The following is a 26459-nucleotide window of genomic DNA, read 5'->3' on the forward strand; positions in this document are numbered from 1 at the left end:
TTCCTGTACTATGGGCTTCGGATCCCAAGTCAGTCCTGACCGGGAGGAATCTGAGAGGTGGGGTGGGCCCAACAGGTCCCTCAGACCCTTCCTCAGCACATCTGGGGGCTTTCCTTGCTCCCCAGGTTCCACTCTGGGCGGCTGGAGTTAGGACTGGGAGTGGAAGGACCTTCCCAGCGCCTCTTCCACACCTCCCTGACCCCCTCCGGGGAGGCTACGGCGGGAAGGGGCCCAGCCTCGCAAGGCACGTCGTTACCTGGGGCTGCTGCTGACCGGGGATCCGCAGCTCGACGGGTTCCAGGTAGTTGCAGGGAACGAGCCCCTTCTGTGGCAGCATCGCGTGATCGGAAAGGGGAGAACAAGTTGGCGCCTCCGTCCCCACCGGACCCGGACCACCGAACGGCCCAGGGACGTGGGGGAGCGGTGGGGGTGCGGACGAAGGCGGGTAGCCGGGCCGCGGACGCGGCAGCAGATGCTGCTCGCCAGAACGCGCCGCCGTTTGCTGCCAGGATGCCGTGGCCGACACGCCCACCCCTGGTCCTCGGAATACCTGCCCGTTGAATATGACCGTCGCCCAGTTGTCGTTGCCCTTCTTCAGGACGAAGACGATGTTCCCCGGCATGACTTGCAGCTCCTCTGACGTCTCGGGCACAAACCCAAACAGCACCCGGTGAGCTTCCCCTTCCAGAGCCCTGCGGAGGACAGACGCGAGACTCCGTCCTCTGTCCAGCCTGGACTGCGTCCTGCGCATGGCACCATGGCACGCACGACAGTGGCCTTGTGGCCGGGACATGTGCTCCAGACACCCTCTAGCTCAGCACTGAGCTGCCCCTAGGACCTGAGCAGGACCAGGCAGGAAAGTGCCCGTGAACACGCGCCATAACCACATAGGCAGCGGGACGAGGATGAAAGACGAAACAACACGAGACCCCCAGGCCGTGCCCTCCTCGCCCTCCCCGCTCCTCTGAGGAGGCAGCTTCCGGGCTGTGCTGGGCCAGCTCTCCAGTCTGGGCTGCGGTGGGTCGGGCTTGTGGGGCAAGATGAACACGCGCGGTGGAGGGCGCGGGAGAGCCGGCTGGCTGAGAAAGGGGGTTGGGGGGCCAAGTGACCTGGAGGCCCCGCCAGCCGATGGGCACATGGGGGCGGGGCAAGAGGGTGAAGAGCTGGAGGCCAGCTGTGGGCAGTGGCCAGATGTGTAAAGGGAGCCTGAGGCCAGCCAGCTGTGCGCTAGGCAATGTCATTGTCCTTTTACTGTTTCTTCAAGACCTCTTTGCCCTTGGAGGCTTTAGCTGTACAGTCTGTGCCTCCTTGGAATGTGTGAGTGTGGGACTGGCCCCTGCTCTGGCCCGGGGCTCCCTCTCACCTCCGCTCTATCCCCTTCCCCTCAGCCCTGCTCTCTGTTTCCAAACAACAGGCTATTTGCGTGGGGGAGACAGACTCCTCCAGCAGGCAGAGCTAGCAATGAGCTCATCGGCCCCCTCATTTTTATAGTGCTGTGGTGCTTTTTTTCATTTAAAAAAAAAAAAAGCAAAAACCCTCCTTATGGGGCGAGGGGATCGGGCTTGCTTCTTTGCTAGAAGAAATTCTTAAGAAAGCTGTAAGTTGTGTCATTCTTGGCTTCTTGTCTTATAGAAGAACGGCTTCTTTTGCCTGAGTTGTTCCTCTTACTTCTCCAGAGACCATGTGCCCAGAGGGAGTGAAAAACGCCCACTCAGGGAAGGACACACCATCTCACTTCCCACTTTGCTCCCCCGACTCCAGAAAGCCCTGGCCTCCCCCTTTTCTGAAGCGCCTACAGTCAGGACAAAATTGTGCTCCAGCCTCTGCTCAGGGGGGCTCTGTTCCACGGACACCTGCTGCCCTCCAGCAGGGACCCCCATGTGTGGGTGGCTGTGCACAGAGACCTGGGGACCCCTGTGGTCAATCCTACCAGAGTCAAGGCTCCCATCCCCCTATATCACTCCATTCTAGCCCTGAAAACAGGGAGAGCCCGCCCATGAGGCTACACTCCCCAGGTCTCAGCCCCTGACCCCAGCTTCATCTTTTTCACCCCTGTGATTGCCAGAATTTGGGCTTGGAGCTCGGATATTCTGCATCCTGCTCTAAACCGAACTTACCTGAAGATCTCTGGGGTTTTGGGTCTGGGTGGAGGTTCAGCAGCCTAGTGAACATTCAGGAGGAATGAAGGGAAGGAGTGGGGGAGAGAGCAGATCGTTAATGGTAATTTGAGCCTTCTCCCAAACCCAAAAATCAAACAACGCATTTCAAGCTCCGTGGGAACACTGTCGAGGGAGAGGGCACCACGGACCTTGACCACACATTGGAAAATAACCCCTCCCACCAGCTCCCTGGGTCCAGGTGTCCCTAGCGGAGCAATTCGTCTTCAGCCAGTCCTGGTTTCCGGAGAATTTTCGCCATCACAGAGCAACATGGCATCACAAGGGCGCTTTTGACCTTGAGCGCTGTCCCTTTCCTAGGACAGTTTCCAAAAGCTCTGTTCTATAATTAATGTCTGCTGTATCATGTGACACTTGTGGGTATTTAAAATCCACTCAACGTCCCCTGACCAGGCAGAAATCTCCTTTCAGTGTGCTTTCTGCTCTACACCAGATATCGCGGAGTCCACTGATCAGGGCTTCTTCTGCCTTTTGGAGTCTCTGGCTGTTCTGCGGCCCCGGGGGTCCTCCACAAGGGTTTTCTTCAGCTTCATTGTCAAGATATGAATCAAAAGATCCTGAATCTATCCATCCTCCTTGGCTCATCTCACCCTCCAGAGCCCTGGTGTCGGTCCCATTCTGGGCTAGCAGCCGTCACTCTGCCCCAGGGAGACTATGGGCTCTGTTGTCCGGAGTGACCAGGTGTGTGCAGCCTGGAGGGGGAGGTGCCCCACTCAGAAGCCCCTCCCCCGCACGTGCAATGGCGGTCAGATTTCCCTCACAAGGAGGGAAAGTCCTTCACGTTTCTAGACCTACTGTCACCCAGTCTGCTTGGAAGCATCTCTGAGCCAGGACCAGGCAGAGCAATGGCTCACTGGGGGCACCCATCGTGTTCCCAAGGGGATCCCCCACAAAAGGGCAGGCCCCATGGAGGTCCCTACTCGCCGCTGTGTCTGAGAAGAGGCCTCATTAAAGAGCCTGCCGTCGCTCTGTTCCCATTTCCTGAGAGCCTAGTCCAGGCTTCGGGAGAGATGGTCAACAGAAGCCATCTTCGACACCAGAGGCGTGACAACTGGCATTTTGGGGGAAGCAGGAGGGTTGGTTTCTGGGAACTTGAGGTTAAGCCTAAAACTGCCTTATTCTCCCAAGGGTCGTGGAACCTGTGACCCACAATGGCCAGCAGACACCACTGGCAACACGTAGAGGTCAGCTGACGGAGCCCTTCTAATGAGGCAGCTTGGCACAAACACTGTCCCCAGCTGGCTGTTTCCAGAGAGCTCTGGAGACCTGGGTCCGGGGAGGAGGACGGGACCACCTCACCTGTGGCTGTAGGGGGGCAAACCCCGAGAAACTGTCTTGATCCACCACAGACGCCACCACCTGAAACGGAGAGAGGAGCGCGTGAGGCTCCGAAGCACTGATCTCCCACGCTGCCTGGCTTTCCCCACGATTCTCTCCTTTCTCACACCCTGGGTCCGTGCTCCCGGGAGCCCGCTCCCAGAGGCAGACAGGGGCTAAGGCATGGATTGCTGACCCTCTGGGTTACAAGCTCCAGCAACTCAAGAAACTAGTACCTGCCCAGCCCTGCTAACCCAGCAGGCTCTCTCCTCTCTCTCTTTCTGTCCTTTTTTTAAAGTGAGGTGAGATTCACATAATATAAAATTAACCATTTTAAAGTGAACAATGCAGTAACATCGAGGACATTCACAATCCTGTGCAGCCACTGCCTCTATCTAGTTCCGAGATGTTTTACTCACCCCCAAAAAGACACGCCACACCCTCTCCTCCCAGCACCCAATGTTCACCAGTTTGCTTTCTATTTGTGTGCATTTACCCATTCTAAATAGTTCGTGTGAAAGGGATTATGTAGCATGTGGCTTTCATGTCTGGCTTCTTCCACCTAGCATGACGTCTTCAAGGTTCACCCATGCTGTTACTTGCATCAATGCTTTATTCCTTTTTATTTTTTTTTATAATTTTTTTTTAAGATTTTATTTATTTATTTGACAGAGAGAGATCACAAGTAGAGAGGCAGGCAGAAAGAGGGAGGGAAGCAGGCTCCCTGCTGAGCAGAGAGACTCGATCCCAGGACCCTTGAGATCATGACCTGAGCCGAAGGCAGCGGCTCAACCCACTGAGCCACCCAGGCGCCCCTATTTTATTTTTTTTTTAAGAGAAGGAGACAGATGGGGGGAGGGGCAGAGGGGGAGAGGGAGAGAGAGAGAATCCTAAGCAGGCTCCATCTCCATGCCCAGTGCAGAGCCCAGCACGGGGCTCGATCCTACAACCCTGAGATCAGGACCTGAGCTGAAATCAAGAGCTGGATGTTTAACAGACGGAGCCACTGCATGGCTACATCACACATTTATCCACTCATCCACTGACAGGCCTTGGGGTGTTTCCACTGACCCAGGCGCTCCTAAACTGCAGCTCTGAGAGAACCAGCTGCCCAGGCAGTGGGAACCCGTTAGCCCTAAGGATATGTCAAAGTCAAATGCAGTTATGGAAAGGGGCCGCGGGCTCACTTTGGATCACCTCTGGGAGGATTTAAGACCTGGATTTAAAGGAGTCCAGTTTATAAAGGCGTCTCCTCAGAGGGCTGAGGAAGCAGGGCTAGGAAGAGCATCAAACCAGGAGAATGCTGAGCTTGTCCGTTTCTCTCACATGCTTTCTCTCCATTTACTGAGTGCCCGTAGCTGCACTTTCTCCCCATTCTCTGCCCTGGCTCAGTCCCCCAGACTCAGCTACCGGTGACTAATGTGACTAACCCCGTGGCTCCCCGAGGCTCTCCCCCAGGGTCAGGCAGGAAGGGAGGAATGAGAGGAGCCAGAGACGATAAGCTAGAAGCGTTTGCCCACCCTTCAGTGACAGCCCCACGCTGCCAACAGTCTCCGGCTGCTGTCCCAGGGAAGCATCATGGGGGGTGGGTGCCCTCCTCCCCGGAGTCTGTCCCCACCCTGGTCCTCACAGGGCGCACACCATAGGAGCCTCCAGGGAAGCTGAGGGAGTCACTTACTGTCGCCTTGCCTAGGTAATCCTTCTTGGCCAGCTGAGCCACTTGCCTCTCATTGGGTCGAAACAGCCTGCCCACAGGGATCAGCACGGGCTCATACAGCTTCTGTTTCTAGAACACAGAGAGCACGGTGTTTTCTCACCGGCAAAACAGGGCTCATGATGCTTGTCCTGCCTCCCTCACTCAACGGATGCAAAGGTTCACCAAGATAACCTCACAAAAGCAGTTTTTCTACATGTGTAAAGCCTGCCTTTGTGATAATTTCTGAATGTCAAAGGTGAGAACAGTTGGTTTCAATATCGCTTTGCCCTGAGAGGCTGTATGGACATTTGTCCGTGTTATTCCCTGGGGAAGGAAGGAGGGGGGGCTGCCCCTCCCCCACTCCACAGACTCAACACAGGTGGCATTGCAACCACGAGGTGGCCAAGGTCCACGCAAGGCCCATGACACGGCCATCCTGGGGCTGCCAGCGAGGACTCAGGGGTAGGCAAGCAGGCACGGCCTCTGCCCCTGTGCTGGGATCCAGCCTTGTGTTCCCTGTTCCCCCCAGCCCAGCGCTATCACAGAGCCTCCCGGATTCAACACTGCCAGATTCACGATCCAAAACATGGGACCCCACCCTGGGATCGGTGTTACCCAGAGCTCAGAGAGAGTACAAGCACCACGTCCACGGCTTCTCAACCCGCATGTCCACCGAAACAAAGAGAACTCCAGTGGGAACCCTCCAGCCACCCTGTGTCCTCAGTACACTTACCCAAACACATTCCATGGCTTTGTCGATTTTAGTATGCCTCTGCTCAGACTTCATGCTCATCGCCAAAGCTAAATGTTCTTCTGCCTGCTTCCACTCCTCCTTCTTGGCGTGCATGAGAGCAACATTATATAACACCTAGAAAAGCACAGGCCACAACACAGAAGTTGAGGCAGCTCCAGATCGAGGCAGCAGGGAAGAGCTGGCCTGTCTGCTCCTGGAACGTTGCCTGCTGACATCCCTCCCTTCCTCAGCTTTCCCAGGGATATCTCCAATATAACACTATCAATCATGCTACCAGGTTATGTCCGGCACAAGGACGGTGTTAAGAAAGCGTCACATGGTGCCTAAATCCAACACCAAGTGTGTTATTCTTTCAACAACCAAACAGATCAGGAGGGGACAAAAACTCTTGTGTTGGTGCCACCGAGCCCAGGCCAGAAGACTGGACAGGTGAAGGGTGGGGACAGAGAGGGCTCCGGACGTATCATCCTGCACCAGCAGCTGCAGAACTCCGCCTGGGGCATGGTAACGAGTAACAGGACCGTGGTATGGTTTCAGGGGTAGGAGGAAACTCTGCGGGCACAAGGGCAGTGAAGCCAGAAAGAGACTCGGCACAAATCCAGACCAGCGCTTCCCTGGGGACACGCAGGAACAGCACGTTCTCGGAGAATCATGATTTCCCAGGTCTCGGGTTGGGTGGTAGGATCACGAGCGTCCGATCTATCACTACGCCTTACAACTTACACAGAGAATCCAATAATCTTTTGGATGCATCGGCAAGATAAAAAACGACTAAGTGGAGTGAGAAGATTCTCGAGCAAAGATGGGAAGCAACAGAGAGCGGAAGAGGATCAGGAGGACAGCTAACAAAGAGGGCTGACTTTCCTTCTTTCTCACGAGAGTGCAGCGGAGTCCCCCAGCGCCCCAGCACCCTGAGCGGACCATGAGCTGGACAGCCAGGACCTGCTGCGAGGTTTTCTCAGGTGTAACCAGGAGTCACAGCCTGCTGCCCCGGGTCGGTGGGGCTGGTTCTCTGGAGCCTCAGAGAAGAGATAGAGTTGGTCAACTGAGGCCTAGTGGGGAAGGGAGTGGTTGGCCTTCTCTCCCCCATGGAGGCCTTGCAGGGGACAGGTGAAGGCACAGGGACCCCAGGACTGTGTCTAATAGGTGGCCTCGGCTTCACTCTCAAATTGTGGCAGTAACATTGCCTGCTTCCAGATTGTTCTGAGAAATAAATGAAATAATTCGTATCAAGCACCAAATTGGGGTTGCTGGCACAGGGTGCGTATTCAACATGTATTTACTACTACTACGACTGTTGTTTGCTGTACCGTGTTGGGCCTTGCTGGGCAGCTGAGCAGAGAAGGGCTTTTGTCCCGCTAGTGTCGCCTGTGTGGTTTTGGGGAAGGCAACAGGGCTGAGTTTTGCAGACTGATGCCATCTGGGGACATCTGCTGTTTATAATCAAAAGGCTAAAATTATGAAGGACGGTGCTCTCCTGGAAATCAGTGCTGCCTTTGGAGGCGGTGTCACTGCCGTTCTCCTTGTCATCCTCATCCTCGTCTCACCGAGGCCGCCCAAGGACCGCCGAATACAGGTCACTTTATCTGCCTGATCTCTAACCCCACCAGGAGAGCAGAGGCGTCGCTTCTGTGCTTGCATAGTGTTTCCACTGCAATTCTCTTGTCCTGACCTTACGACCTCACGTTACACGTGACCGCGAGCTTCTGGGAGCTGCCACCTTGTCTGTGGAGCTGCCTGGCATTATAAAATCCATGGGGTGGGGCACCTGGGTGGCTCAGTGGGTTGAGCCTCTGCCTTCAGCTCGGGTCATGATCTCAGGGTCCTGGGATCGAGTCCCGCATCGGGCTCTCTGCTTGGCGGGGAGCCTGCTTCCTCCTCTCTCTGCCTGCCTCTCTGCCTACCTGTGATCTGTCTGTCAAATAAATAAAATCTTTTAAAAAAAAATAAAATCCATGGGGTTATTAATGAGTGTGTATGAGGTAAGCACTCAGCCCTTCTTTACAGATGGTGAGGAGCCTGAGGCTCAAAATTGACATGTCACTCACCTAGGATCACACAACTGCTAAGTGTTTGCCCAGGATTAGATCTCCATCTGCCTGATTCCAAAGTCTTTGCTGTTGTGGTAGCCAGCTTCCAAGATGACTCCCAAGGATTCTCACTTCTTGGTCCTCACCCTCCTGTTCCCTCCCACATCCAATGGAGCTGACGTGGACAGCCAATAGGATATTATGGAAATGCGGGGGTGCGGCATTTGAGGCTGAGTTATAAGAGACTTTGGTCTTCGATATTACTTTCTCTTGGATCATTACGCTCTCTGAGGAAGCCAGCTGCCATGTCCTGACAAGACTCAGACAGTGTTACGGTGGCAAAGAATGGAGGCCTCCTGCCAGCAAGTAACACTCCCTTGCCGGACCCGTAAATCATCGTAGGAGGAGACCCTGCCCCGGCCCCAGTCAAGCTTTCAGAGGACGGCAGCCCTGGTCAACATCTTGACGGCCAGCCCTTGAGAGCCTGTGAGCCAGAAGCCCCCAGCTAAGCCACTTTAGGATTTCTGACCCAAGAAAATGTAAGATATAAATGGTATTATTTTAAGCGACTGCATTTTAGAGTAATCTGGTATTCAACAACGGATAACCGATGCACTTCTCCTCTGTTGTGATAGTCTGCCGCCTACATCATCAGTTTGGTTCAGGGCCCCAGCCAGACAAAAAGAATAGTTTATCAAGGCAAGTACAGACATGTGGTGGGACTACGTTTTCACGGAGTGAGTTAGTGGCTGGTGCTAGGTGATGGCACCGAGAGCAAGCCCAGAACTAGAGGTCTGCATTCCCTTCCCAGGCTATTTCTGGGCCTCAGTGAGCTGTCGTCCTCTGCGGGCATGTTTGGCTGGTGCGGCCCAGCCTGGCCATGAGCACAGGAAGAACTCAGGTCCTTAAACATTCCTATTGGGTTCTCTGCTCCCTTCTCTTAAGACCGTCTCCCACAACAGGCTTTTGTGACTCCATGACTGGAAAAGCCTAAAGGTCTTCAAAAAGGACGGTGTGATTTCTCAGAAACGAGGGTCAGACCCTGGTGAGAAGAGAGGGGTGGCATTATATGTACAAAAATGACTGAGGGTCTCATGGGGAGACCATGGAAACTCCAGCTTCACCTGCAGAAAGGACTGTAAAACCAGTATTTCCCCACCCCAGGTCGGTTCAACTGGAACACCAGGGGAGCATTTCTCCCATGGGATTCTGCTTGGATGCCCCCATTTTATGATCCTTTTTCTATAGCTAATTGGTCCCCCAACCCTTTAGTCTGTATAAGTGGTTCTCACTGCAGGGGTGGGGGTGACTGGCAATGTCTGGAGATATTTTAGGTTGTCATGTGGAGGGGCAGGGGAGGGGCTAGAGGCATCTGATGGGTGCACAGAACTGTCCCCTACAATAAAAATTTATCTGGTCCAGTGGTGGCACGGTCGAGAAACCTCTCTCTAGAAGGTTGGCCAAATGCCAATCAATCCCCTGAAATTCCCAAGGCCTCATTTCTCTGGCTGGTGAGAAGTGAAGTGAGTGGCAAGCCCGCCGCTGCCGGGCTGGATGGGGGCACTTGTCCCCAGGGGCCTGGGCAGCTGTGGACTCTATTATTAGCCCTGAGCGACCCTGGGAATGCTTGGCTTTCTCTTGCCTGAGAAACTAAAGCAAGGGGATTTTTTTTTTTTATCAGTGATTCTTCTAAATAAAGATCTATGATATTTGCAGGCCTTTTCGTTTTTCAAGCTAGTGGTGTATATTTGGAATTTAGGAGGGGGGATGGGGGGGTTGGTTGGAAAAAGCACGCGAGCCTGTGAAGTCAGAGCTGGTCATGTCTCTCCCTTTTGGTAATAGAGAAAGTCAGTTATCCTTCTATGGAAACCTTCCCTAAATGTGTGCTTTGATTTGTTCTGTGAGCTGGGGAGGACAGATTTGTGCCAAATTATCCTTGCTCTTTCTCTGGGGATCAACCAAGCACACAAAGCCAGAGCCATGAATAGCAAAGAGCGTGGTCTGGAACTCAGGAGCTCAGGAGGGTTATGGCACGGATAGTGAACCCATGATTTTGGATGTGTTGGTATAATGCTGAGCAAATAGCTTGTCAGCTGGAATTATGCAAATTGTTATGAATACTTTCACAGGCCATCACAGGGGGGGCCCCCTCCCTTCAGAGAACCCAGCAAGCTCCTTTCCGTAGGGTCCTTTGAGCCTTACGTTAATATATTGCATGCCCTCAGTAACTGGAGACTCCGGGGTGAGCCTGTAGTTATTGATCTGAGTCTTTTCTTAAGGGGAACTCTGAGTCCTGAGGCCCAGAAGCCTTCTCCAAGCTCCCAGAGGTTTCAGCAGATCGCTGGGTATCCGAACTGTCAGCTGTCCCCTCAGCCTTTGTGTGCTCCTGCCCGGGCTGGGCCCTTCCTCCTTACCTCACAGGCAAACAGCTTGAACTGGAGCCCCAGGATCTTGTAGTCTATCAGCTGGTTCCCTCGAAGCTGAGTCAAGGCCTCTTTAAGGTCTTTAATAGCTGCGTCATATCTGTGGAACAGAGGGAGATGAGACCACGGCCCAGGGCAGAGATGAGCAAATGCGGGATAGAACATGCACTGGCTTCCCTTCCCTGGCCTGTCTCACTGGGACAAGAAGACTTTCCAATCCCTTTTGGCCTGCTTTAGCTCTTTGCCAAGGCTGAGCCCCAGTATTCCACAGTACTCCTTGTGAGTGGCACCCCGGGGCAGTGTGCATCCCAGCACCCCTGGGGATCCCCCCAGATTCAGGCCATCATGGGTACTTTCTTCTCTGTGGACAGGATCCAACTCCTACCTTTCTGACTTCACTTCCCAGCAGAGCCCTCGTCCTCTCCCAGTAGTGCCAGCACCTGCCGGCCCCAAGGCACCATGCAGCGATCTGGAGCCCTGCTCACTCCTCATAAACCCCCCTCCCTCTCCATTCCCCCACCCCCACCCCTGAACTCCAGGCCAGGCTAGCTTGACCTGGCTCAGCTGGGAAACTCCTTCTAGAGCCAACGACATCGCCCTCCTTCCCAGAGCCTTCTCCTCCCAATTCTTTTGAGTCCAACTCAGATCTTGGTTTCATGGCTTTCTTAGCCTCCTCCCTCTCCACACACTTTGGAAAACAGAAGAAAGAAACCACCAATTAAGCCAGATGGCGTTTCTAACACTGCTCTTGGCACTGGCCATTTGTTTTGTTGGATTGCCATTGCGTTGGCTGGCTCAAAGTGTACAGGGCTGCTGTCGCTGGCTTTGTGACAGACAGTGGGGCTGACCACATCAATAATGCCCACCGGGATGTGGGCAGGACTTGGACTAGGTCTCCCAGGCCTGCCCCTGACCTCCACAGAGGCTCTGGGAAGAGGGAGCTGCAATCAGACTGCAGGGGGTGGGAGACCTGAAAATCAAGCTGCCCCCACCTCCTCAGCTCACTGGCCCTGCAGGAACAAAGGTCGCTGCCCGGTCGTGGTTCCACCTGGATAATGGAAACAAAGGTGCCTAGAATTCGGACACGGGCTAGTGATGTGTGCCTACACCCTAGGACGGGCGCTGAGAGAAGGGGACCAGATCCACCAGCTCTGCTCTTATCAGGAAGACCCTGGCAGAGCACTTTCCTGGCCTCGGGTTCCATGTCAGTAACATGAGTGTATCCCGTACGAGGAGTGTATTGCATTCGAGGAGCCTGTAATAGGAGGCCATCGCTAGTATGTGGTCCCAGATCCAAAACCCCTTGGACCTGGGTCCTAGCTTTGCCACATACAATCTGGTGACAGAGAGGAAGTTACGGAATTTGTCTGAGTCTGTTTCCTTATCTTTACAGTTAGAGAGTAAATGGTCACACGTGCCTCCCAGGGCTGTAGGAACAAAGATGAAGCACCCAGGAGCTCAGGACCTGGGCAGTTTGTCCCCAGGGGCCTGGGCAGCCATAGACTCTTTTTTTTTGTTTGTTTAAAGATTTAATTAATTTATTTATTTGACAGAGAGATCACAAGTAGGCAGAGAGGCAGGCAGGGGGGGGGGGAGCAGGCTCCCCGCTGAGCAGAGAGCCCGATGCAGGGCTCGATCTCAGGGCCCTGAGATCATCACCTGAGCTGAAGACAGAGGCTTTAACCCACTGAGCCACCCAGGCACCCCATGTAGACTCTATTATTAGCCCTGAGCAACCCTGGGAATGCTTAGCACACACAGTAATTTACTTTTATTATTATTATTAGTTATTATTATTATTAGTTGTTATTATTATGGCACAGCTCTAAAATTCTGGCAATGACATTCATATGCCAATCATTTATTACGTGCATAACACTCTACAGTGAATTAGGTGTCATCTGGAGATAAACTCCACCGTCTCAGCCAGTGGAAGCATGATCTCAAAGGGCCGACCCAACCATCCTAAGGAACGTGTGCCCAGGGCAGCTGGGGCAGAAGCTACCTATGCTGTCACTGTTGCTTCGGGGTCACTCACACTGCAGCCGTGGCTTTAGCAGTGGTGAAAAAAGACAGGCGGGATCTGAAGCAGGAGAGTGGCTTTCTCTAACACAGCCTTGTTTAGATAGATGATTGTCAAACGTGCTGAGAGCCTGCAGGACACTCCTTAAGGAGCAAGAAACACCTCAGGTCACTGACCTGTTCTTACAGACATTGCCGAGAAGGGGGAGAGACTAGGCATCTCTGTTGCTCCTTTCTAAGCTGGGAGATTGGGTGACCGGCTCTGGAGACAGAGCCCAGAAGGAGGGGCGGGTGGAAACGCAGGTGTCCCGTTCGTCAGGCAGATGCAGTTTCCACTGGGTTCCACAGCCTGCCTGGGAGGCAGCTGAAGGACCTCGGAGGCACGCCTGGAGTGCTGTCAGCATTCACCCTCTCATGTGACTTCCCCCCGGGCCAGCTGGCTGAGCAGGTGAATTGTAGCTGTGAAGTTACATTGACTACCTGGTAACGAGAGAGCCCAACAAAGTCCTCAGAATTCTCCCTCCCATCAGGTTCTAAAGACCTGCACCCCCTGGGAGGGGTAGAGAAAGAGCTGGGGAATTATTCAGAGTGCTCACTTTGTGTTAAGAAATGGGGGTGGGGGCCCCCTGCTAAATGTCGGTTTTAAAGCATTGTCCTGACCGCCTGCTGCCCCCCCTTGTTGACCTGGAGCTGCATGGGCTTTGACACTCAGCTCTGCTCCCCATTGTACAGGCTCTGCATAAGCTCAGTGTGAGACTCCCAAGTCTCATTCAGCCAGCCCCCCCCACCTTCCAGCCATTCGGAACCCACAGTGTTTCCTAGGAGGCCAGGATGCTGGCATCCTCCTGCCAGGTTCTGCGGGGCGGGGGTGGGAGTACTTTCTTCCCATGCTGTCCCTACCAATGACACTCCCCCAGCCCCGGGCCCCTTGGCTGCCCTGGACCCAGAGCCCCCATTCCTCCAGGTAGAGGCTCACCAGCGCACCAGCAACCTCTAGGGGCTTTCCACCAGCTCTGAGCCCAAGAGGGTATATACTCCCCATCTTGGCAGTCCTCCCTGTAGAGGTGACTGTTCCCACCCTCCCAGGGCCCCTGCAGTCCAGAATCCTGCCCCTCACGCACCTGTGTCCAGGACACTGGAGAGTTCTAGCGAGCTGGAGGACATCAAAATGTCAGACCCCTCCAAGGCGGAGCTTGGGCTCAGACCCTTTCCCATTGCAAAGACACCAGGGAGAGGCTCTGCTGTGTTGCCTCCGTGGGCCGGCTCCGTCTACAGGGTTTGCTGTTCCTAACCTGGCCCTGAGATTCCTAAGGCCCAGAACTGGAACCGCCACCACGTAGAGCTCCTTTCCCCTTTCAAAGGGCAAGGCTGGGTCAGACAGGTGAGGGTCTGTCATAGTTGGCACCCAGGCCCCACCTGCTTCTCAGAAATGCACCCAAATTTTGTCCTGTGGAACTTCGTGATGACAGAAGAGCCGCACAGCAACACGAGAAGGGGGGGGGGTGGGATCTAAGAGGAAAAGTGCGCATCCCATCGTCATCCTAAACAACCCCTACTGCAATCTAGAGGGATCCCTAGCCCCCTCATTAGGAAGTAATGTTCCTATGTCCCTAGGGCACTTATTTCAAAATTCTCTCTCCTAGCACTTGCCCCCTTCCACCTTGCACAATAGTTCCTAGCGTTTGTGACCTGTTTCCCCCTTTTAATTTGAAGGTTCCTTAAACTGAAAGTTCCTTTAAGGAAACCTCCTTAAGCAACCTTTTGCTTGCTTTTGTTTAATTAATTCAATAAGTATTTATTAATTACTGGATTAGACAAAGAAATATGAGTGAATAAGTAAAGATTTCTTCTCTCAAGAAAGAGAGTCGTCAAGGAGACAAATATACAAGCCAACGCCTGTCACAGAGTGGAAAGATACTATTTTTTTGTTTTGTTTTGTTCTTTGGACAGATACTATTTTAGAGGGCACAGAAGAGAGTGGTAGCCACGCCAGGGCAAACTGGTGGAGGACAAGTGGGCGTGAAGGCAGCTGCTGGACCACGTAGGAGCAGCCCAGGGAACTTCATCCTGTAGGACTGGGATCCACTGGAAGTTCTTAAGCAGATCACATTTGTTTTTTTAAAGATTTTTTTTTTTTTTTTAAATTTGACAGAGACATAGAGAGTCCAAGTAGACAGAGAGGCAGGCAGAAGGAGAGGGAAAGGCTCCGTCTCCAAGCAGGGAGCCCAATTTGGGGCTCGATCCCAGGACCATGGGATCATGACCTGAACTGAAAGTAGCCACTCAACCAACTGAGCCACCCAGGTGCCCCACATTTGTTTTTTGTTTTGTTTTGTTTTGTTTTGTTTTGTTTTTTAAAGAGGATCGCTCTGGAATAAGACTGGGTGTTGGAAAAGCAGTTTGGAAGTGATTTCAGTCGTCCTGGTGAAAATGAGGATCTAAACCAGGGTAGTGCTGGTGGAGAAAAATGGGTGGATTGAAGAACTTGAGAGGTCAACTTGACAAAGTTTGGAAAAGAGACATTCTGAGTTGATCCCAGGGAGAGATTTAGCAGCTGGCTGACTACAGGTGGGGGTCAATGCTATGGGAGAGTGTGAGATCCCTTAGGGTTCACGTATGGATTTTTAGGGGACACTGAACCCCCTGATATTGTACATAGAAGGATGTGTGTGCTCTTCTGGAAAGACAGGCCATACATTTTGCCATTAAACAACCACCTCTGGGGTGCCTGGGTGGCTCAACTGGTAAAGTGTCCAACTCCTCTCTCTCTTTCTCTCTTTTTTAAAGATTTATTTATTTATTTATTTGACACAGAGAGAGAGAGATCACAAGTAGGCAGAGACAGGCAGAGAGAGGGGGAAGCAGGCTCCCTGCTGAGCAGAGAGCCCGATGTGGGGCTCCATCCCAGGACCCTGAGATCATGACCTGAGCTGAAGGCAGAGGACTAACCCACTGACCCACCCACTGTCCCCCGACTCTTCTCTTGATTTTGGTTCAGGGCATGATCCTAGGGTCCTGGGATTGAGCCCTGAGTCGAGCTCTGCACTCAATGGGGAGTCTGCTTGAGATCCTCTGTCCCTTTGCCCTCCCCTGTGCTCTTGCACGTGTGCTCACTCTCTCTAAAATAAACAAGTATGGAAAAAAAAAGCCCCCCAAAACCCAACCACTGCTGTTGGGATAAAAGGGGAAAAGGTCAAGAGCAGAGCCTGGGAGGTGGGGACACCAATGGGAACAGATGAGCAAAAGAAAAGGAGGCAGTTCAGAGTGTAGAATAGTGCCTCATTTACATTATTTCCTCAGTAGACAGTTGCTGAATTGAAGATGAACCTCGGTAGATTTTTCTCTCAGATTTAACTATTATCAACCACAGACTAACTGAATCCTCTGTCTCATTCCTAGATCTAAGATCTGTCTGCTTCGCTTAAAATCTGAACCTTGCAGGATCTGGGGCTTGTGGGCATTTTTGTGTAAAAATTTCTTCTGGGAGCCCTCCCTCTTTGTCAGTTCTCTCCCCTCATTACAGGCTGTTAGAGCTAATTAAAGGATAGCCTTAGAGTTTGTCTTTTGAGATTTAAGATCAGCTGGAGGGTTGGTGCTCTGGCCTCCCTGGGAATTCCATCCATCTGGAGAATATAAGGATGAGGGAAGGGGGACGGGGAAGAATAACACTAAGAAGAGAGACAGGCAGGACGCCACCAAAAGGTAAATGCTTATACATAGCTTCCCTTGGTCCCCAGCTTTCTCTCCCTAGACAGCCTCTGTGTTTGTGTGTTTCCTGTGGGAAGACTTCCCTCCTGCCCTTCCCCCTTCAGGTGGTCACATCTACATCTTGCAAGTCCTCTGAGCTTCTTGTGGTTGCCCCTAGCAACAGCTGAGCACAGCAGCTTTCCAGACTTTCTGACTAGACCCTGGGATCCAAGCCTTTCAAGATTGCCCGGGACGAGAGGCCCGTCCCTCCCCAGTCCCCGGATGTTCTCTGCCATCTCCCCTCCATCCCATCAAGCCCCATCTCACCTGCTGCTCCTGCGCGCGCGCTCTCTCTCTCTCTCACACACACACACACACACACACACACACACACACACACGCCACCCACACCATGCCCCCACCACCATTTTCACTGTTTGAAAGTTCTTCCTTAGGCTGAGCCAAATTCTCCTTCCCCAGAACTTGTGCCCACTAACGGAACAATTCCTACAAAGGGAAGTTTGCTATCCCCTAACACATTTTAAGTGAATGCTTAGAATATTTTTCCTTTGTTATTTGTATGCCTCTTTTGGGGGTATTCTGGGGGCAAGTAGTGGGAATTGAGATCAACTTTCATTTTCTACTTCTTTGGTTTTTTACTAATAATTCCATGTTGACTGTAAACACACCAGAAAATACAGACAGGCTGACGGAGGACAATTGAAATCCCTATAATGTCACCACCCAGAAAGAACTGCTGGCAATGTTTTGGCCTATGGCCTTCCAGACCATTCTGTCAAACAGAAATGGGATACATGTTACACATACTGTTTTGAAAAAAAAAAAAAAAACAAGTACATACTGTTTTGAAATCTGTGTTCTAAATTTAACATCTGCTATGAATTTTTTCCCATATTAATATAAATGCCACTTATTTATCTGTATTAGTATATCCTTATATATAGAATGTTAATAGGTTACATTCTCATTCTGGTAGCTACATGATATTTCACTGAATGGATTAAACCAGCCTTTTGAAAACACATCCTGTAGGAATGAAGGAAGGTCTCGATGTGGTTTCACGCAAACCCTCATTGTGTGACAGCTCACCGCCTCCTAATAGACGACCATCATGGGTGTTCCCTTGATGGTCAAAATACTACCAACCAGTGCCGCCCAAGCTATGACCCATCAGGGATGCTGGGGAGGGGTCACACTGGCTGGAGGGAAGGCCTGTGGCGGTTACGTGAGGTCACTGTACGCTATGAGTTTGCTGATTGCTAACTGGGTGGCAGGCCTGCCCTCCCTCCCTCCTTCCCTGGGGAGGGCTTCTGCCTCATGCTGACCTATTGCATAACCTGCCCAGAGACGGTCAGTCACACTTCCCAACAGAAGCTGAAAGGATACTTCACAAACACAAAGTCTAGCAGTGCCAAAACCGTGTCCTGTCTTCTCTGCAAACTTCCCCAGCTTGCGTAACGCTGGACCACTTACTTCTCCATGTGGTAATAGAGCATCCCTCTTTGGAAGTAGGCCACCGCCAAGTGCTTGTCTCGGTTAATGCTTCTGGTGAAGGCCTGTGGAGAGAAGAAGGGTCCAGACGTGATCCAGGAGCCAGGCAGTGAGGAAGGAGAGATGAGCCCAGAGGGAGAGGCAAGAAAGGGTATGAGAAGGGTCGATGTCTTGGAAGGTGACAAGAAACTTCGAGGTCAGGTGTTTCTATAAGATGGAGATGTTAATCTCTGCCTTTTGAGATTACTGACCGGATTAAAATAATAAAAGTAACGAAACAGGAGAACAATTAAACTATTATATACAGTATTATGTTTGATTAAGTAAATAAATATCATGCAATTAAAAAAACCAGAATGCATTATAAAATGCTGGGATAAGGGCCTGACCCAGGGAATCAAAGAAAGGCAGAGAGACTGAGCACCAGAAGCAGAAGCACGCGAGGACAGATCTTGTGCGGGGGAGGGGGGGGGCGGGGGGAGGGGATTTTGGCAGAGGCAAGCAGGCCGGTGACGGCATAGCTGTGTCCAGACTGGCTGTCATACTTGGCCCATCTCTCTCCCCAACCGTGTGCACTCTGCCTCCAGTAGCCCCTGGAATCTGGGGTGCTACTTGCTCAGCTTCTGCAGGGAGTTGGGGAGTACAGGCCTCTTCCCACCAGATATGAGACCCTTGCCTGCTCCCGTCTGCCCACCCTAGGGCCTGATGTGGACTCTGTGCTTGGATTGTATTCCAAGTGGCTGCTCTCTTCTGTCTTTGCTCACTGGCTGGTCATGGCCATGGCCAGGATGGTTGTGGGAGGAACTGAGTCTCTAAAGACGCTGGGGAGTCAGTCACCTGTCCACACCCCCTTGCAAAGACTGGCAGTCAAGGGGGAAAATAAGAGCTAACATTTACATAGTGGTGTGAAGTTACACAGCATCTACTAGTTGGTGCCTCACTTCATCCTCAAAATGTCTGCCCCTCTCAGGAAGTCTTCATGACTTGCCAGAACCCCAGGTCCAGAAATAGGCAGAGGTGGGATTCGATCCTAGATCTTCCACCCCCACACTCCAAACCCTCTCCGGCTTTCCCTGGCCCACCCAAACAGTGATCACTGAGAAGGCTCAACCCCATAATGGGGACTATGACAGAGAAAAAATAGTTGAGGAGCAACCCACAGCGTGCCCTCTGCAGACATCATTAATCAACCTGGTATGATTCGTGCCAGCCTCTCCTTAAAAAAGTGCCCCTTATAACTGATGAGAATTGTCACGTGACAGGACACCTATTTTTCTTAAGCACCTCCCCTTGCTCTCTAGGGCAGGCAAAGCTCACACATATGAAATTCCTGGAAAGCCCAAAGAGGGGTTTTCTAATAGGTGTGCAGCAACAAGATGGGGATCCAGGAGCCAGCACGAGTTCGTAGGAGAAAGCATAATTACGGGAGTCTCCATAAAGGTGTGAAAGAACAATTCCAGAATGATCTGAAGTGAATAGATGGAGAAGAAAGGAGAGCGCAACCCACAGCCCTCGGTTCCCAGCCAGTCAGTGCCCAGCAGAACAACCTGGAGGGAAAGAGAAAGAAAGAAAGAAAGAAAGAAAGAAAGAGAGAGAGAGAGAGAGAGAGAGAAAGAAAAAAAGAAAGAAAGAAAGAAAGAAGAAAAGAAAAAAAAAATGGGGGCTGGTCAGGCCACTCCCCAAGTCCATTCAATCAGGATCCCCTGGGGATGGGGCTTGGTCAGGTTTTATTCTTTGAAAGCTCCCAGAGGTTTCTGAGGTGCAGCCTGGGAGGAGAACCACTAATGACAAAGGCATGAAGGAGGAGGCTCTCTGGAGAGGTGCCTCCACTCACCTTCTCCGCCTCAGGCATGTTTTCCAGGATGACGTGCACGCACCCGATGTTGAAGCAAATCCTGGAGTGGGGGTCCTGGACGGCAGTGAAGGCATCCAGGGCTCCCTTCCAGTCTTTCTTGTCGGCTGCCAGTACCCCTTCATTCCAGAGGCTGATGCCCTCGGCCAGGGACATGGTCAAGCACAAGCCTGGGGCCCGGGAGGCTGCCAGGACCCAGAGAGAGGGTGAGCGGGGGTCTCCCGCTCCAGGCTGGCACTTTCCAGGCGCAGCACGCCGAATGGGATCCAACAACTTCTCAGTGTTGCAAAGGCTCAGGAAATGTCCCCACCTTTCGGCAACTGACGCACAACCCTACCATGAGAGAGAAAAGGAAAGAGCTAGAGAGGGCGGGCAGCCGGGGGTGGGGGGTGGGGTGGAGTGTGGGGGAGAGGAAGTACATCAGATACTGCCTGCCATGGGTCACTTCCCCAAAATGCTTCTGCTCTGTCACCCAGCAGCCCTCTGCCTTCCACAGCCGCTTTGGGGCGGCTTTCGGTCAGGTCTCTGGCCCCAGGCTCAGGGCAACCTCGGTAGGTGGAAGCACCTTCATGGGCCTCCACTTCCACACCTTCCTTAAATGAGGGCGTTGGAGGAGAGACTGGTTCTCTTCAGTCCTCAATGAATTCCTTGCTCACGTTCTCATTACCTCATAGACTATCTGGATATAGGTGGTTTTTGTTTTGTTTTTTAATCTGCAGGGGGAAAGGGGGAAAACTGTAGTCTAGGGTGGCTGACCAAACCAGCGAGGGAATTGCAGTCCCTGTCTCAAAGCCCTTCCCGGCTCTTCTTCCCTACCCTGTTTCCCGCGTGCACCAGAAGTACCATATGGAAGTAGAAGGGGATAAATTCCCCTCCCTGCTAGTGCTTGGGGCTCAGATCTTTGGAGAATGGTCTCCTCTGAGCCTGCCGGTATTAAATAAACCTCCCATCCTCCCAGGTCTCTGAGACAGCTAGGCTCTTTTGTCAAGACCCAGTCCACGTTCCCTAACACGTGGTTCCCTGCCCGGGAAACCCAACAACGCCGGGCCATTGTTGCCACCGGTTTGCGGCATCGGTGGCGCAGTGAGCGAGCGAGGTCGTAAAAGAGAAGGCGCGCGGCCTGATTTCCGGCAGTCTCCCTCCCGCCCGGTCACCTCAGGCCGGCCACGCCCCGCTGTTCCCAATCAGACTCAAAAGAGACCTGGCAGGTGACGACCTGGTCCCCACGTCGGATTCCGGTGAGGCCTGGGACCCCAGGACCCAGTCAGGCCCACCCGTCAGGGTGGAAGGGGAGATTGACCACCTCCCAGAGACCTCTTAGAAGCCTCACAGGTCGGGTCTCCCGGGGCGCAGGGTCCCTCAGGTCAGGAATGCCCCGAAGGGGTGGGGGTTCAGGAAGGAATTTCCGAAAGGAAGGGAAACCGGCAGATCAGGGCCTCAGGGAGTAGGGGGTAAGGTGGGGGAGGAACAGTAAGAACATGTGGAGTGAATGCAGGAGTGAATGTGCAGTTTGACCTGGCTTGTCAGGCGGACTGAGTCTGTGGCTCCACAGGTGGGCACCCTTAGTGTTCCCAGAAGACTATGGAGCCCGAGTGGCCCTAACCTGTTTCTGTGGTGACCTCACAGGGTCTGTGGCGAGCCCTTCGGGCACCAGCCTGGGGTTTATATGGATTCACTTTGGCTAAGAGGCATCCAGGTGTCCTCTGGGAGGGCGGACAGGTGGGCATCTGACTGGTCTCTCCTCTGGAGGGACACCCACCCTTTGTCTGTCTTCAGCCAACGACACCAGGAGGGAACACACAGGGTGGACAAGAGAGCCCCTGGTCATCATGGGTGGAAGCTCTTCCAAACCTACGGTCTTAGACTGTACGCTCGAAAATTTTGAGAAGGGAGTCTCAGGAGACTATGGGGTCAAAACATCTCCTGGAAAATTAAGCCCATTATGTGAACTGGAATGGGCCACCTTCGGGGTCGACTGGCCCTCCGAGGGTGCCCTGAGACCTACCCACTGTCCAGGTCATTTACACAATCATGGTCGGGACTCCCGGACACCCTGCCCAATTCCCGTATATGGATTCTTGGCTTCAGGTAGCCCAAACTCTGCCCCCTCGGGTCCGATTTTTGTGCTAATAGGAAGGACCAAAGTCGGATATTTCTAACGCAAGTAAAGGAGCCCAAAGGCTGTGAGGAAGCAAAGCTTATCAGGGAGGCCCTGCCCGGGGGCATCGGCAGCAGCAACAGGGATGAGCTCTGGCCAAGGATGAGCCAGTCAAGAAGCATGGGGACTACAGTCCTCCTCGGACCCAGGGCCTAAAGCTGAACTGCAGGAACACGGTGCTCCTGTTGCCTCTAAGTGGCATGTGTGGGGAGAATCTGATTTAGCAGCTCGGACAGCCCACAGGAAAACTGATCCAGACAGAAACAGGATGTAAAATAACAGGAGCTCTCATCCTTACGTTTGTGGGGGGCACGTCTGGGTGGCTTAGTTGGTTAAGCGTCTGCCTTCCACTCAGGTCATGATCCCAGGCATCCTTCAGGACAGGGACTTTAAGGAATATTCCCAAGCAGCTGCTGAAACTCCCTTTATTTCTGGGAAATTCCCTGTCTGGCCTGACATGGACTGCCTTCTCCCCCTTGTTGGCGGGAAAATATGGCGCCTGATCCTCTGGGAGCTGATGAGCTCCTGAACCGGAAACCCTTTCCCTGCCCTCTAGCAGCACTTTGTCTTTCCTGCCTCCCCATCCTCCTTCTCCCACTTCTGTACCACCTTGGGTGCAGCCTACAATACTGGATTCTAGACCATCCTCGGTGCCTCGGGCACCGTGGCTCCTCCCTTCACTGTCAAGGAGCAAGAAGAGCATCCTCTGGACCTAACACCCCCCACTCCAGATTTCCCCACGTGTCTCAGGTGAAAATTGACCATGTAGGAGCATAATGAAAATCGACCAGGTGGAACATAATTCAGTATTTAAACTAAAGTTGTTGGTTTAATTAAGCTAGACGTGTCTTTTAAGTTATCAGCAGTAAACGTGAAACTTTTGTTCTCAAGGTTTACTGAAGGTCAAATAACCTCATGTTACCTCTGTTGCAATTTGTTAACAAAAAGATGACTACAGGGATGGTTAACTGTCTCAAAGTTTTCTTGGGTAATTAAGATAGCTTTCAAAGTCTTTGGTAACCTAAAATTTTAAAGTTTTGCTTGGATGATAAATGGAATTGAATACATTGGACATCTAGGTCTTTTCCAAATAGGATAAAGTGCTAAGTCATTAATTACTGGACATAAGTTTGTGTTTTTGACTTCTTACTGCAAAGAAACCAAGGATATTTAAATCTGATGGTAAACATGTTTTGTGCTTAACTGATTCACAAATTTGCCATTTATAGAATTCTGGTGTTATAGTTCACAACTGGTTACTCCTTAGTCTTCACTGGAGATTAAGGTTTCTAGAGAGTGCAAAATTCTGCTAACTGTAACTAAGACTAATGGAAATAAGGGAAACAACTCTGTATGTGGAAAAGTAGGAGATATGTAATAAAGATAAGGAATGGGAATGCATTTTTGTTGAAGGTAAAAGAAGGTAATTTTGTCCTAATTGAGATGGTTGTTTGGAAAGAAATGACTTGGGACAAAAATCTGAATGAATAGGAAAGTTGTAGAAGGTTTATGGAGGGAAAACTTTGGAACAGAATTTTTAGATGTGGTCAGGACAGACCAAGGTTGAAATGAATGGGTTTTAGAGTACATTGGTATAAGATTGAAAGTCTGCTTTCTCTCTGTTCAAAAAGGCAAAGTATTCTCCAATTGTTGGGCCGCTCTTCATAAGAAAATGCAAATAGTTGTTTTCTCTCTGCCTGCTTAGGAAAACCAGTTTCTGTGTCTTGCCTTTATCAGGTCTTTTAACATCCCTAATCCTATTAGACATGTGCTTTAAAACTTTCTAAGGTTTTAACAAACTTCCCCAAGATTTAGAACATGAACAAAGTCTTGTTGACTAATTAGGCTTGCTTGTTCAGTATGTAATGTTCTGGTTCGGGCTATTGAAATGTTATGTATCACAGAATAACTGAGTTTCTTTGTCAGTCATATCATAGTGAACTATCAGATCATTAACCATGTCCATTTCTGAGTTTTTGTCATTTATAATTGTCCTTATTGTCTTGCAAAATGAGGTTCATCTTCGAGGAGGTTCATATAAAGGACTCTTAGGACAATGCAGGTAGTCAGTATCTTTAAGATCAGAACTGAAATGAGTAAGAACTTCCAGAACTAAGTAAAAGCTGCATTCAAACTGAACCAGAATCGATAACATGGGACTAAATGAACTAAAAAGACAATTATAGTTCTGTGATGCTTGTCTGAAAAACGTTGCTGGTTTCTTAATGTTCACTCTTCCTGATTAAGGATACTTAAGATTTCTGTGACTTACAGTTTCATGATTAAAATAATCATTTGTAAGCAAATTAAAGCATTCAGCTTTTCTCTCTATCTGAACCCTCTGAAACTCAAAAGGTCTCAGTAAGTATACCTTCTTCCATGGTAAGCCTAGTCATTTGCATAAGTTCAATAAGAATCTGTTCTCCTTTTAACAGGACACCATTGGATACATTGGTCATTTTACCAAGGTTTTGACTGGAATGTCATATTTCGGAAAGACATGCATAGACTCAGATATGACCAAACAGCTTTAAGGAGTGGAGGTTGGCTTTATAAAACCTGGAGCCATAAAGCCCCTTGGAAATGTTGGCCTGGTACCTTGCTTACAGAATTCCCAGCAGCCTCAACAAGTGAGTAGTAAAGAATGTCACTTTCTGGCAGGTGTAGGACCCTCTGGATAATTTGGAGACCTCATGAAGAGGAATCTTCCCAAATCTATGGGTATTGCAGGCATGTCTGATGGCAAGTACTTGGTTTGGCTCTGGCTTGAAGAGTCTACTAAAAGTTCAACCTAGAGTTTCCTTATAAAGTTCCAGCAAAGTAGATTCTAAAAGATCTATATGATCACTCACTGTTCTTGCTGAGCTTATATAAATAATTAGGCCAAGTTTGTTAAAACTGGACTTGTTTTTCAAATAAATTAGTCCTAATTTGGCTATCTCTGGAAACAAGGGTTATTTTAGAGAGAAAAATTACATTTAAATAACCAACTTTTGTGGATGTTAAATTCTAGATTTGATTGTCTTTAAGTGTTTGTTGTTTACCTAAGCTAGACAACTTGAGGTAAACTTCAGAGAAGTTGTACAATAGCTCATTTAGACAATCTTCTTGCTTTTTATTCTGTGGAGATAAAATAACAGTCTCCCATAGCACATGATTAAACAACTGGCAAATGGGATTGATTCCCCAACAATTATATAACTTATCACCTTGACCAATTCTATGTGGCTGGGATAACGAAATCATTCCCTGAAAGCCAGAGCATACCCCACTTCATAAGGTTAACTACAGACTTGTAGAGATAATGGATGACCCCACTTTATGATTTGATTGGATAATGTACTTGGGAATGCCCTTAACCTCTTGATAAGTCCTCCCTCACTTGCCAGTGATTCCTTGTAGGTAGGATATTAAGGCTTTACCCCAAAGATGTCTTTCTTAATTGTTTCATCCCTCACAGTCATATTTATGCTAGAAGCCACCTCTATTGAAGTACAATTGCAAACAAATGTTTTAGTTAAGCATACAACTCCCCTCCTGATAAAAGGAGCCTCAAAACTCACTGTGGGATAGTCCCTGACTGTAATGATTTCACATCAGGTCCAGAGTGTCTTAGAAACCAAAGGCCACCAATGGATGATGGAGGCCAACTTATTAAATACCAAGCCACACTTATAGATATGCCTTAAATAATACCTAAAACCTGTCAGATTTTAAACCCACCTACCCTTATGCCTGGACCTGAACATTGTAACTTCTATAGATCATAACTGTTGGAGGTCATTGATCTTGTTTATTCTTGTTTAAAGATTTCCATAGCTAGGGGCACCTGGGTGGCTCAGTCATTAAGTGTCTGCCTTTGGCTCAGGTCATGATCCCAGGGTTCTGGGATCGAGTTCCGCATCGGTTTCCTTGCTTAGTGGGAAGCCTGCTTCTCCCTCTCCCACTCCCCTTGCTTGTGTTCCCTCTCTCATTGTCTCTCTCTCTTTTTCTCTCTCTGTTAAATAAATAAGTAAAATCTTAAAAAAAAAAGATTTCCATAGCTATAATTCACCTCAAAGGCTCTATGGCAGGCCACTCCGCACCGCCTTCCAGTAATAAGCAGGCTCAGAGGAGACCTCGAACAGATTGGAAACTTAGAAGGGTCCCAACAGCTACAAGCCCTGGGAAAAACTCTAAGGCGCATCTCCTGAGAAGCTTTAAAAAGGACTCCCTCAAACCACAGTGGACAGGGCCCCACACTATTGTTCTGACTACCCCTACCGTCCTCAAGTTCTTAGGTAAACAATGGGTCCACCACTCTGGAGTAAAGAAGGCTCACCAGTCGGACAAATCACACTAATGGAAAGCCCAACCAAACCTATGGACCTGCTCCAGCTCTACCTTCAGTGAGACCCCACCGACTGATGGACATCTGTTTGCCATGGTCCCTGGCTATCATCGGCGCGATAGCCCTCACCTCAGGAGTAGGACTTTACGCTGCTGCCCCTTCTGATTGGACTTTCCTCCAGAAACTTGTTATTGCTTATTCAGCAACTTTAGGATGGATTGCTAAATTCATAGAAAACACTGTTACCAGGTTAGCGGCTGCACAGATACTAGCCTTACAGGGCTATCAGCCCATAGTAGATGATAATGATACCCTCTAAACCAGGTGTTTAAAGAGGCATCAAAGGAGGGCATGATAAGGGAAAAACTGTATTCTAAGATGGCCAACCAAACCAGCAAGGGAATTCCAGTCCCTGTCTCAAAGCCCTTCCAGGCTCTTCTTTCCTACCCTATTTCCTGCATGCACCAAAAGTACCAAGTATGCAGAAGTAGAAGGGTATAA

General features: G+C 50.7%; 1 protein-coding gene across 3 annotated transcripts in view; it reads right to left on the reverse strand.

Annotated features, from left to right (window-relative positions):
- The window catches only part of LOC111150725 (neutrophil cytosolic factor 2), a 30407-nt gene extending 10575 nt beyond the window's left edge, over nt 1-19832 (reverse strand). The window contains exons 1-9 of one of the 3 annotated variants that reach the window (XM_022508285.1): nt 19453-19832; nt 17601-17683; nt 10389-10497; nt 5924-6058; nt 5173-5280; nt 3477-3536; nt 2118-2161; nt 551-692; nt 257-325 (exon numbers count right to left, since the gene is read on the reverse strand). In XM_022508285.1, coding sequence (XP_022363993.1) covers nt 257-325; nt 551-692; nt 2118-2161; nt 3477-3536; nt 5173-5280; nt 5924-6058; nt 10389-10497; nt 17601-17683; nt 19453-19626 — 924 coding nt within the window. In that variant the 5' untranslated portion in view covers nt 19627-19832. The remainder of the gene's footprint in view (nt 1-256; nt 326-550; nt 693-2117; nt 2162-3476; nt 3537-5172; nt 5281-5923; nt 6059-10388; nt 10498-17600; nt 17684-19452) is intronic. The other 2 variants (XM_022508286.1, XM_022508287.1) reach the window with 2 other exon arrangements.
- Nucleotides 19833-26459: the final 6627 nt, after the last annotated feature.

This window comes from Enhydra lutris, unplaced genomic scaffold (genome assembly GCF_002288905.1).
Source record: "Enhydra lutris kenyoni isolate GAN:26980312 unplaced genomic scaffold, ASM228890v2 scaffoldscaffold24, whole genome shotgun sequence".
Taxonomy (NCBI): Eukaryota; Metazoa; Chordata; class Mammalia; order Carnivora; family Mustelidae; genus Enhydra; species Enhydra lutris.